Source organism: Typopeltis vanoorti, chromosome 5, assembly GCF_054136105.1.
Source record: "Typopeltis vanoorti isolate ZY-2024b chromosome 5, IOZ_Tvanoo_1.0, whole genome shotgun sequence".
NCBI lineage: Eukaryota > Metazoa > Arthropoda > Arachnida > Uropygi > Thelyphonidae > Typopeltis > Typopeltis vanoorti.
In genome coordinates this window covers 44781520-44794647 of record NC_143553.1, presented here as the reverse complement: position 1 = coordinate 44794647, position 13128 = coordinate 44781520, and the positions used below count along the sequence as shown (strand labels likewise).

Below are 13128 nucleotides of genomic sequence, written 5' to 3'. Positions count from 1 at the left end.
ATTTCGATACAGAATTGTGGACAGATAAATATTTAAAAAAGATAACTGGCAAACATTTAATGAAAATGAAAAGGAAATAACTAAAGAAGAATTAGAAATTAGCCTGAAAGAAATGGAAAATCACCTGGAGAAGATAAGTTAGGTTCAGAATTATATAAATATGCAAGAATAAGGTTCAAAGAAAGACTCCTGTTATTTTTTTCAAATAAATCTATTCAACAAGTAACCGGCCAATAGAATGAAAAAAAGCAGTTGTGATCCCTGTCTTTAAAGAAGGTAGTAGAGATGACCCTAAAATTATAGAAGTATAATTTTAGAATAGAGGTATAATTATAGAGGTAAAATTATAGAAGCATTCTAAATTCCTGTTACAAAATATACAGCAGAATTTTAAATAACCAACTAGTAAAAGATTCTGAAAACTTTATTTTAGAAGTACAGAATGGATTTTGAAAAGGACGAGCATGTATAGACTGCATTTATTGACTTTGAAAAAGCATTTGACAAAGTTAAAAGAAGCAATTTATTTAACATATTAAAAGAAAGACAAATACCAAATAGTATCCTAAAAGCTATCATAAGTATATATGAAAATAATCAAATACAAATAACATTAAATCATGAGCTATCATTTACTAGAGAGATAAACCAAGGGGTCCGACAGGGATATCCCTCTTAGCAACTCTTCTTAATATTTAACTAAATGACATAATAATAAAATGGAATAAAAATTTCCATCAAGGTATTAAACTCTCTCCTACTGTGAACTTTAAACATACTCCTTTTTGTTAACAGATGAATTCATTTAACATTCTAGGATGCATGATTACATATGAAAACAAAAAAAGATATAAACCTAAAAATTGCGAAATATTTAAAAATAACAGGAATAACAATAAATAACAAGTGCAATTAACTATATTTAAACCTAACCTAGTTCAAGAAACGTATTTCATTTTTATTATTTATTTTTTGTTATTTTTTATATTTTAATAGAAAAAAATTACACATTGGTGTGCGGGTTCACAAATTTTGCTTCCTGCTTATTTCGGCGCTTAATGAATATTAGTAAATATATGGTTATTCATACAAGTTTCATTTCATAGCAGAAATCTGAGAATTGCATTTTCAAATATTTCACCTGATACTGACTTTTTGTGTAGCAATATTGAAACACATCCATCGCATTAAATTGTTATTAAACTTCTTTTATGTTTTTAATTCTTTCTTTATTATTAATCGTTTAACGTTTCATGTGCTTGTACTGCAAATATACAATAACAATATATCTATCTGTATAAAAATATGAGATAATGTGGCATGTCAAATGTGCATGTAAGATGCTAAAAATGTAACATTTGCATTTAAATTTTTCAATATTCGCTGTGTATGTTTTGTATTGAATATAAATACAATAAATATTATAATAATATATGTCTATATTACGATTTTTTTCGAGGGGGTGGGGGCCGTGAAATATTTTAATTTTTCTAAAGAGGGCCCTGACATCCAGAAGTTTGGGAAGCACTGCTCTATTCGATCACAAAAGAAATGAAGAAATTATGAAAGAATTAAACCAGGAATCATTAATAGAAAAATTAAAAAATATAAACATAAACGGATGGAACACGTTGAAAGGGTGAAAACAAAGATTACCAAAATAACGCTTAAATTACAAACCATTAGGACAAAGAAAACCAGGGCGTCCTCTTAAACAGATGGTTCAACGATGGACTTCTAAGGCAGGAACAGGCCACTCTAAGCCTAAATCTTTGACAAGCATGATAATGATATTCAATAACAGTCGATAACATATACAGAAACAAATATAGAAACAAACATTATACTTGATATCGAAATCTAAATATTTAATTTTAATATAGGAAAATAAATTACTGTGAAAAGTAGATATATGAATACTTAATAAAAGAAATCAGAGAACAAAATAAATAAATAAATAAAATAAAATAAAATAATTCGCACTAATTTTTTATATTTTTATAAAAAATTATAATTTTCAACTTGTGAATATTGAAGTGCATATAATAAAGCTATACCGAATAAAAATAATTTTAAATGTACATATGGATTAAAACTTTAGTTTTCGTCCTTCCCCCGTCACTCTTGTAATCCTCATATGTAACTTCGCAATAATTATGTAAAAAAAAAAAAATCATAACCGAGATAAAATCTTCGGACATGAATATTTAGTCTAACAGCCGTAAGAATTGTAACAAAAGGTAGTAATGCGCATGCGCTATACTTTTTCGAAACGAATACATTTCACTGGGTATTGTGTAAGTGTAGTTGATTTGATTCTATTTTCGAGGTTTTGTGTAGCATTTTTAATTTTACTTTTATTTACTGTTTAGGATGTTTAAATAGTGAAACACGTAACATTCGTAAAAAAAAACGAAGGAAGATTACCTTTATTTATGTAATCTATTCAATAGATGACAGTAAACATTTTACTATTTTGAACGCAATTGAACTCATGAAACCAGAATTATGTTTTAATGTATTTAAATACTATTAAGCAGAAACTAACATTATAGATAATTAAGTGTCAATACCGTTATGCAACCTAGATTTTCAATATGTGGACAATTTCATTAACATCAGTAAACGTTAATCGAGAATGCATTCTTTTTAAATAATAAAAATTTTCAAGATAAACTGCACATAGCATTAATTATATATTTTATATTTTTTAAAAATATAGCGTTGTAATTTGTGAACAAGATATATTTTATATATATTTTTATATATTATAGATAATTACAATACTTTTTTTTTTTTTAATGACCAATGAAAAGCGCATTTCATTAGTCGAAGGTAGTGATTTTAAGATGGAGAATCGACTTGTCAGTTTTGGAATTGTGGTGCGTTTATTACACTATGTGTCTTGAAGATCATGCAATTTTTGAATCAGTTCAGAGTCCTGCAGCAGTGCCGGTAAGATTACAACTGCACGGTAAGCGTTTTTTTTTTTTTTTTTTTTTAATATCAACTTTAGATACTTCACATTGATAGTCATGGAAAAACAGCTAAATGAAACAATATTTGAGGAGGTATATAGAGAATTTATAGACTAGGTGAACTACTTAACAACAATTGGCAGGGAAAAGTGCAACTTGACGACACGTTTCCCCGGAAAGTATCACTGACGTTGTCGCAGAAGATCAGTCAGAATCGGTGCCTTATACTCCTTCAGACTTTGTAGACGTGCGTGCACGCAAAAAGCGAAGAACAACAGAAGAACCGTACAATGACAACGAAATGGAACAGGATTCTCAGAGTTCGGACGCCGCTATTTCTCCCAAACAAAAGGTGCCTCCGATCATCCTTAGAGAAAAGCTGAAATGGGCAGCTTTAAGATCCACAATGTCCAATCTGCACATTGGCTTCATTAAGGCTAAAAACATGGATGAAGGCATAAAGATACAGCCAGCAACAGTGACAGACTATAGAAGGTTGACCAAAGAACTGGACGATAGAGGCATCCAGTATCATACCTTTGCGCTCAGCTCGGAAAAAAACTTAAAAGTGGTCCTTCGCGGAATCTGTGAAGACATTGACACAGTAGAAATAGCTGCTGACCCTAATTCTCAGGACCTGCCTCCAGTCGAGGTCAGAAAAATTTACAAAGCAGACAAGACTCTTATGCCATTAGTCCTGGTAGAGATTCATAAAATTTACAAGAATATCTATAGCCTAAAAACAGTCTGTGGACTCATCGTCACACTAGAACCACTCCGGAAAAGATCATCTTCTGGGCAGTGCCGCAGGTGGCAGAAGTTTGGCCATGCCCAAAATCTATGTAGAGCAGAATATAGATGTTTGAAATGTGGGGACAGCCACCCAACCAATACCTGCACACAGCCGAGGACCACCTCGGCCAAATGTGCCAACTGCGGTGGCCCTCATCCTGCGAACTAAAAAGGATGTACTCAGCAACCAAAGAACAGAGGGATGGAGGCGGTCAATCAACCCTCCCCCTACAGTATAAGAACTCCAGAAGCTCAGGCATCAAAACCGGAGACTCAGCGGCCACAGTCGGAAATCTCCAAAAATAGAGACACCCAAAAGCAAACAAGAAGTTATGCCGATGTGACCCGTACAAATAGACCAATACCAGAACAAAATCAACCAACAGCACCTAAAAACCTAACAGCTGTTATTACGGCCTCACTAGCAAACATGCTACAAGATTTCAGCCTGTCAAACCTACTGCAACCTCCACTAAAAGATTTCTTCGTGAAACTCAGGTCATCCTCACAGCGCTCATAAATGAATAGTAACAAACTCATTCCAGCATCACTTCAGATAGTTGCTTGGAACGCAAATGGTCATAAAAACAAAATTCTGGAACTCCGAATCACATAGGTATCAACCAGAAGTTATATTAATCAGTGAAACAAATTTAAGACCCTCAGACAGTCCTACAATAAGGGGCTATCACCTATACAGAAATGACAGACTACTCTACAGAGGCGGTGGGACTGCCATATTCATTAAAAACTATATTAAGCACCACTCTGTGAGCAATCCTTCAACCACTAACCTTGAAATCATATGCGTAGAAGTAGTCGCCAGCTCCACTGGAAAACTGAAAATCTACTCAGCTTACAACGCTCCCCAAAAATCTCTACTTCACTCTGACCTAAATGCCATCATATGCATCAGAGAGCCCACCATTATTACCGGGGATCTGAATTCCAAGAACCCTGCGTGGAAATGCACAACCACAAACAAGAATGGTTGCATCCTTTCCAATTACTTAGGATCAAGCAACGCTGTTGTGGCGGGGCCCCACCGAACCAACTCATCTCAGTACGTTTGGCACTGCTGATATCCTGGATATAGCTATCCTGCAGGATATAAAACTTCGATACAGTATCATATCTATGGATGAACTATCATCCGATCACAATCCAATTCTACTACAGCTGGAAAATCAAGAATACCTGTGTCCTCCTTCTCACTCCTACATAGCATGGGAAAGACTGTTAACAGCACTCAAGGATTATATTGGACCTATTCCTCACATACGCACAAAAGAAGAAGTAGAAACTGCAGTTACAAATCTCACACAACAAATTAATTCTGCAATAACGGTAGCTACCTCCTACAAATCTGCCCGCAAGCCAGATTGTTTGCCTGAAAAGATCATGAACTTGATCAGAGACAAAAACAGAGCTAGGAAAAGATTCCGTAACACGCGTGCACCACAAGATAAAACAGCTCTAAACAGGATAAATGGGGCAGTAAGAGATGCACTTAAAACTCATAGAAACCAAGTTTGGGATAAAACGTTATCCTCTATCTCACCTATTGATCACTCTATCTGGGGGTTACTGAGAAACATCAGAAATAAAAACAGTTCCCTCCCCCATAATCTCAAACCAGGGCTTAGTTCACACAGATGTAGATAAGGCAGAAGCTACACAAAAGAATCTAGAGGAGCAGTGCAAACCCTCTTATAACAACTTAGATTTCAATCACTTGTACAAAATCCACAGACAGGTCAGACACGCTTTAAATCTCCCAGATACCAGCGCTGACCATATTGCACCCACATCACCTGTTGAATTATATGATATTATTAAAAAACTTAAGAACAATAAAGCTCCTGGACCAGACGGTATCTCAAACAGGGTGATCAAGCTGCTGCCTCGGAAAGCTGTAGTGCACCTGACCAGTATAATAAATGCAATCTTAATATTTCACTATTTTCCTTCCACCTGGAAACTGGCTGATGTAATTCCTATACATAAGTCAGGCAAAGACCCACACCTACCGCAAAATTATCGTCCAATCAGTCTTATCTCTAATCTGGGTAAGGATGCAGAGAAGGTCATCCTCTCACGACTCCAAACCTCAGTAAATGACCTAAACATCCTCCCTAAAGAACAGTTTGGTTTTCGGCAACACCATAGTACTACCCAGCAAATCCACAGAATTGTGGAATACATTACCATCAGCTATAACTGGCGCCAGTACACAGGAGCTGTTTTCCTAGACCTATCCAAAGCATTTGACAAAATCTGGCATTTTGGACTCCTACACAAACTTATCTCAGCCGGTACCTCACTAAAAATGGTTCATCTAATCCATTCATATCTTCAGAATAGATCAATGCAAGTAAACATCAACGGTTCTACATCGTTCCCAGCGCCATATCTTTGCTGGAATGCCGCAGGGATCCCTACTGGCTCCATTGCTGTTTTCTGTATACATGTCGGACATCCCGCACAATCCGATGTTTTCCTTTTTGGCCTTGTATGCGGACAATACAGCAATACTAACCAGATCTCTCAAAACTCATTTCGTTACCAGAAAGCTTCAAGTAAACCTTCAAAGCTGGAGGGTTGGTTCTCCAAATGGAGATTGGAAGTCAACCCCCAGAAAAGCTCAGCCGTTCTTTTCTCAAAAAGGCCAATGTCTCCTGCAGGAAATGTGTTACTATTCAATACTAAAATTCCCTGGCAGACAGAAACAAATTACCTGGGTGTAATTCTCGACAAAAAGCTATCTTTCAACCAACACATCAAGTCTACGTGCACAAAGGCATCTAAAGCCATAGCTCAGATCTATCCGCTAATTAATAGAAATAGCAAGCTCAGCAACAGAATCAAATTGTAGCTATACCAGATGATGATTCGTCCTATAATCACCTATGCCTCTCCAGCCTGGAGCCACACCTCTAATACTAGCATTATCAAGATACAACGAGTGCAGAACAAGTGCTTGAGAATGATTCTGAACGCCCCGTGGTATGTTAGAAACAATCAACTTCATAGAGATACAAATATTCCTTATATTTTCTCTTTTCTACAATCCTTAGCATCCAAGTTTTTCCTAAAGACGTCCACATCCGCCAACGATTTGGTTCAGCAAGCTGCAGCATACGAGGCAACGGACATATTCAAATATAGAAGACCAAAAGCTATATTAGCCTCCTATAGCGATGCATAATCTCCATGTCCATTCAGGGCGAGCAAACTGCTCATAAATTTTACCCTCACTGTAACCACAACAGATAGCGGGGAATATGAAAAGCATCTTGCTTCACTCCTAAAGACATAAATGTCAATTGTCATTTTTTTTTAAATCATAGATCGTTTATGCCATTAAGTGATCATCCCAAAACGAGAATATTTTCAAATATTTTCACACTCGTGTTTCTCGTAATACATACACTGGTTCTAAATCAGTGCTTGTGAATACAAGTATTTAATGTAGATAAATGTAAATACATTACATGATATAATTTGGCGGCACTCACTTGTGCTCTAGATTCAATTACAAATCCAAGACCGTCGTTAATTGGGTAAAGGAGGGTGGCTGTAAATGCTCGCGATTACTTCTTTCCACAGGTGTCCAACGAAAATTTGCGTTCTCTCAGAAGAGACTTCATCCTCGTGTGAATGTTGCACGCTTTTGTTATAAAACATAGCATCCCCACCATTTCATCCTTAGTGAAACGAAACGCTTCATTGGATATTAAAAAAAAAAAAAGTCAGCATTGCTTGGTTATCCATTGATTAATCGCCCTGTGACACGTGCATAACAAGATGCGGAGGAGGCGGTGAAAGAGAAATAGAAATAGCAGAAGAAGAAAGCAATAAGCCATGAATCAAGTTGAATGACAGGAGAAGATCTGATTTAGACACCAGATGCCACTAGCAGGGGCATCCAACACGTAGGTGCCAAATCTGGCCCCAGATTATGGCATTCTTTTCTAGTTTCTCTTCGCTTAACAAAAGCTCGTCTCTCTATCTCTCGGGTTTCAGGTAGTTTCAATAGCTCCAGGAGCTCGGGCTGATTAGACAGTAATGAGGCAGCGTTCTTCACGACTGCGAATAGCTCGGCGTCACCTTCCACTAACGCACTCATTTGTCATGTTTGGCAAGCCACACAGTCCTTCGTCTCGCAGTAACATACAGGATTTCCGCCCCCCCCCCCCTCATCACCCCGTCTAGATTGGCGATCGTGTGGTGTGGACTCTCTCTTTCGAAACCATAGCAACATACGTAACTTTCTTATGATTGATTTCTAAGGTACATTCTCCGGAGGAACAAGTCAGCAGAATTTGTGCAGGGGGGGGGGAGAAAGAGATTGGTTTGAAATGATCCAGAAGACTCTTATACGAAACAGTCTCTGGCTAGGAAGGAGGAGCAAAACGAGGATAAGAGAGATAGCGCTTTTCTTTTTTCAACTTAAGATTTCGACGTGAATGAAGGGGGTCACCTGAATAGTTTCAAGTAAACCTATATGATGAAACTGTGAGATGTCAACTCCCATCAGAGCAACACTTTTACTTATCTTTCATCTTGTACGCTAACTGCTGTTTCGTTATTTGGAACTGAGATTGTGCAGTTGTTAAAACACATTGATGGTTCCAAAAGATATCCAAGATATTTAAAATGGATATCAAACTGGGATAATTAAAGACTACATACAGAAATGTCATATTTTGAAAGATTAAAGTGTACACTTCCTGTTGATCAACGCATGTTCCAGTTCTTTAACAAGCCACAGACTGGTATTCGATTTTCTACCTTCGGCCATAAAAATTTGCAGTTTATCGAGAAAGGTGTGCGGCGATTCCTTCCAAGTAAGCAGACGTAACAGCGAACACAACTAAATGGAGCAGACAACTTCCACTCAAGATCTCTTCCGAGGTGGAACATTCATTTCCCACAAATGGCCCCATTTCGCAACCCTCGCGCTCGGCAGCCACACCCATGGCATACGTCAAAAAAAAAAAAAAAAAAACCTCCCTCCCTCCTCTCTCTCCATTCTCATTACTGCCTCTGAGCAGGGGTATGATTTGTGCTCGTGCCATTTGCTTGCCGACCAAAAACTCCTACTTAGCCCGCTTGCATGTGGAAATGTAATAATGTCATAATGGGATTCTCGACTGACTTGTTCCTTTTTGTCGTGGGCTCTGATTATCGAAATAAGCACCTGCCCTTGTACTTAGAGGGGTTTAAGGCCCCGTTGTCATTACGAGAAGCTGACATGTGCCATAACCCCTCCTTAATCACTCTCGCCACTGAAGGAATGAGAAGCTTTTTCCAGAGCTTCCTTCAACTTGCCATCCCGCAGCTATTTTTGTCTCGCTCCAATTACGGGGTTGGGGAAAAAAATATGGGGGGGAAAGAAAGGCAAACGGCAAATGTTCGGAAACATGGTATCTTCCTCAGTATAGCTGTCAAAACACCCAACTGGTAGCACGTTATCAAGGGGGAACATGGCGTAAATTTGGCCTTGCGTTGTTTGTGAAGATGTCATTACTACGTCACTTCCTTGTCGGTTAACTTATTGGATCTCCTCCCTCCCCCCAAAGCGGGAGTTGACTGAATGGGGGGGATTTGCTACTTTATCACACGCAATTTATCCGCGTGACTCTTAATAGTTTCCAGATTTTGAGATAGACAGGGTTATAATGTTGCACGCAATTATTAACAGCAACACTTAGCGTCCCTGGAGACGCTGACCGACCGATAATGAACACATGGCTGGAAATGACATTCTTGTTTCACGCTTCGCTTACTAAACTGAGTGTTTTCCATGGGCGAAATCGAGGGCTCGCAGAGGCCTGTTTCCCGAACTCTCATGCGACACATCACGTTTTTTTTTCCCTCCTCGCGAAGACTAGCGTGCCCACGAAATGTTGAACATAATGACTATAAATAGCATATTTTTCAAGAGGTAGCACGCCATTTTTCAGAAATTTCTACTAGGTGTCATTATAAGTGTGCACCTACAACACACTTTTAACCTCCCTCCATACAGGCGAATACGCATCTCTCACCTGTATGTGTTATTAGACTTAATTAAGCTGTCAGGTTCAACACAGAAAATTGTTGTAAGCATAACATGAACTCAGGACACAGAAAGAGTGAATATTTAATTTGTGACAAACTGCTTCTAGTTGAGACATTATAATTTTCTTCCGCTTGTCTCATTTCCAATGTTTATAAGCTCATGTGAATGGAAATGCAAATTCTTTCGATGACCTAAAGTTATGTTCCGCCTTGTAACTAGATGTCTTCTTGAAGTATTTTCTTCTTCTTCAACTTTATTAAGAAAAGGAAAAAATAAAAGGATTTGTTAGACTTTTCCTCTCCTAAAATTGTTTTTATATGTATATCTGGTCTGTGAGTAAATGATTGAGTTTTCCAATCTTCTTTCTCCTCCTCTTCAATCACCAGATAAGTTTCTTCAAACCAATCTCTTCACTCCATGGGTGTTTTACATCTTTAGTTACGCCAGTCTTGTATACTGAATAAATCGTGTGGTTTTCATATTTTTAAAATAAAAAGTACTCCGGAATGATCTCATCACAATATCTTAAATTTAGGAAAAGAATAAGTAAAGTTTGAAATGATCTGAGACAATCATTTCAAATGATTCATTTGAATTTCATATAATTCATTCATATGATTCATCCTTATAGTCCTTATAAGGACTGGCTTAAAGGGGCGAAGCAAGAATGCTTTTCATCTTCCCCGTTATCTGTAGAGGACAGTGTAGGGATAAGGTGTTATTAAGCTATTAAAGCTGTGATCATGGCAGGAGGGTAACAGCAATAGCCGAGCCTCAGTTAGAACTTCATTGGCTACAGCATTGACATCCGTTACCCTCCAAGAGTATGATGTCCATCCCATGATTCATTTCATATAATTCAATTCAAAATGGTCTCTTATTTAAGCTCAAAATTGTTTGAACTCCACAAATCTCAAATACAAATTTCTCAGTTGAATTTGCACTAGGTATGATGGTAATGGACAAAAAAAAAAAGAGCAATCTAATAGGTGCTTAAGCATTCTGGCAACAAACTGAATAAACATAAATAAACAACTAAAGATACAATTCTTTACGGATTAAAATTTAATAGTAATTTTTTTAAGGTTAATGTGAAACGAACAATACAGACTTTAATTGCGCACAAGGGAAAAAAAATCCATTCTTGCGCATGACGCGGTTGCGCCAAAAGAACGTATTTGCAGTTCAAATGGCGCTACCACTATTCGAATCATTTCTGTTAATAGCAGTTTTGTTTTGTTTTTAGAAAAGTTTACATTATTCAAACACATCCTTGGCATTTTATATATATAAAAAAGAAGCAGATTAAATATTAACTAAGCTTTAATGTGGCAGAATACAAACTTTTGCTCGATTTAGCTGATAATGCAAGAATCGACTAAAAATTTAGTAAGAGTGTGTGTGTGTGTGCGTGCGTGCGTGCGTGTGTGTGTAAGCTAATATTCCATTTACTCATTTTCTTCCTCCGGATAAGGATGCACCCACACAAACTGAGGCGTCCGAGTGATTATATTCTCATGTAACCAATCTCAAAAATGCGCTTCTGTTTCAAATTACACCATCTAAGCAGAAATTGGTTTCAGGATAATTATCAGAGAAATCTCCAGTCGACAGTCATTTAAAATGAGCAATTTTGTCTTGTGGGACTTTAAACAGTATACGAGAATTCTTTCGTCCGTAAAATAATTTCGGATACAATTACATGCTAAAACAGTGACACGAATTTGAATTTTGAACAAGAAAATTGTACTTTTAAAAGTTGGCAAGCGAATTTTCAGTTCTGTACATCCTTGCGTAGTCAGTGACGCAACAAGACATTTTTCCCTTCTCTTTGCGTGTGAGGGAGATTTTTCTGCGTGAAGAAGTCGTTAAACTACTCCTCCTAACTGAAATTAAAATCAATAAGCAAATAGCTAAGTAAACGGTGCCCAAATACGTGTGCAAAACTCCTTCAAGAAAATCATCATTTGGCGTTCAACAAACTCCGCGTCCGTCCAATTTGGTGCACGAGATTTCCCTTCCAATGCCAAAACCGTCTATCTGTAACTTGAGCAAACAAGTAATTACGGTGAAAGGTAGAAATATACTCACAGCAGTTGTAATGACGTGAGGCCTTTGAAGATCCCCTCAGGCAGATCGGTAATCTGGTTCCCGTACAAAACCCTGAAACAAAGATAAACTGCCTATAAGCAAGAGTCCAGCCATATTAACCGCTCTGAACTTAATTCGTGACTCGAAGCAACCCCAAGGCAGCAATCTAAGCTCTGGAAACAGCAGCGCTTAAAAGGAAGTGGAGGCCTCGTTCGGTTGGAAATACCTTTAATGGTATGTAGTGGGTAGAACAAACACAGCTACAGAATGACAGCTAATGAACCAGAAACACCAATAATCTCTCCGATAACTACCTTAAGTTGGATGTAAACAAGCAATTAGACTTGTGTCTGCTACGGCTGCTGTTTCTAGACGCTGCAATCAGCTACCTTGAAAAGGGTTTCCGAAGTCACGCGCCACTAAATTAATACAAAAGTTAAGGACACGCTAGCTTTAACTAATTTAGCACTTCTAAACATGCTCTGGCATTTCTCTAACATTCAAAGGGTTTGAATAAAAATTACAAATATTTTCATTCCTGCTTATTTAATAAGGTGAAACATTTTTGCAACATCTACCTGGAGCACAGCGGCTAGAAGATCTCTCTCTCTCCGAACTAGATAATACTTATATAAAAAAATATAATAAAAGAGAAGGAAAACAAATTTCCTCACATCACAAAACTTACAAGCCTGCTTTTAGAAACAATGGCATAGCTTTCTCTTCGTAATTTGAATACTGGGTCGTTCTGAAAAGATCCCATGTTCATCATTTATTGCAGCTGAAATTCTTTGTGGCCGTTTTACCATTCTGCTTGGTTCGAAGAAAGGTAAAAATGATTCTCTACATAGAAGCAGAGAATCATTTCCAAACAGGGAATGATTCTCCAGTCATCCAAGCATATAAATCAACTCCTAATACGTCTTCATATCTAAATGCAACAGTTCTCACGTTTAATGTGAGATGGCCTTTAGGGCTGACACGAGAAAGCTCTCAGAGACCTAAACAATATTGTCTTTTCCTTCATAAATTCCATGTCAAGATTTAGCTGAAATTTTTGGGACTCATCTTTGCGCTTCATCTGTTTCAAAAAGGCGAATCCAACAATATGAATATAAACAAAATCTGAGCTATTCTAGATAATATTATTATTCATTTTATTATATTCTATTAAGTTTTACTTATATATATAAGTATTAT

At 37.2% G+C, this 13128-nt stretch overlaps 1 protein-coding gene across 1 annotated transcript in view; it reads right to left on the bottom strand.

The window, feature by feature from the left end:
• The window catches only part of LOC150106349 (protein slit-like), a 427776-nt gene that overhangs the window by 120433 nt on the left and 294215 nt on the right, over nucleotides 1–13128 (bottom strand). The window contains exon 13 of the mRNA XM_090392392.1: nucleotides 11929–12000. Coding sequence (XP_090248518.1) covers nucleotides 11929–12000 — 72 coding nt within the window. The remainder of the gene's footprint in view (nucleotides 1–11928; nucleotides 12001–13128) is intronic.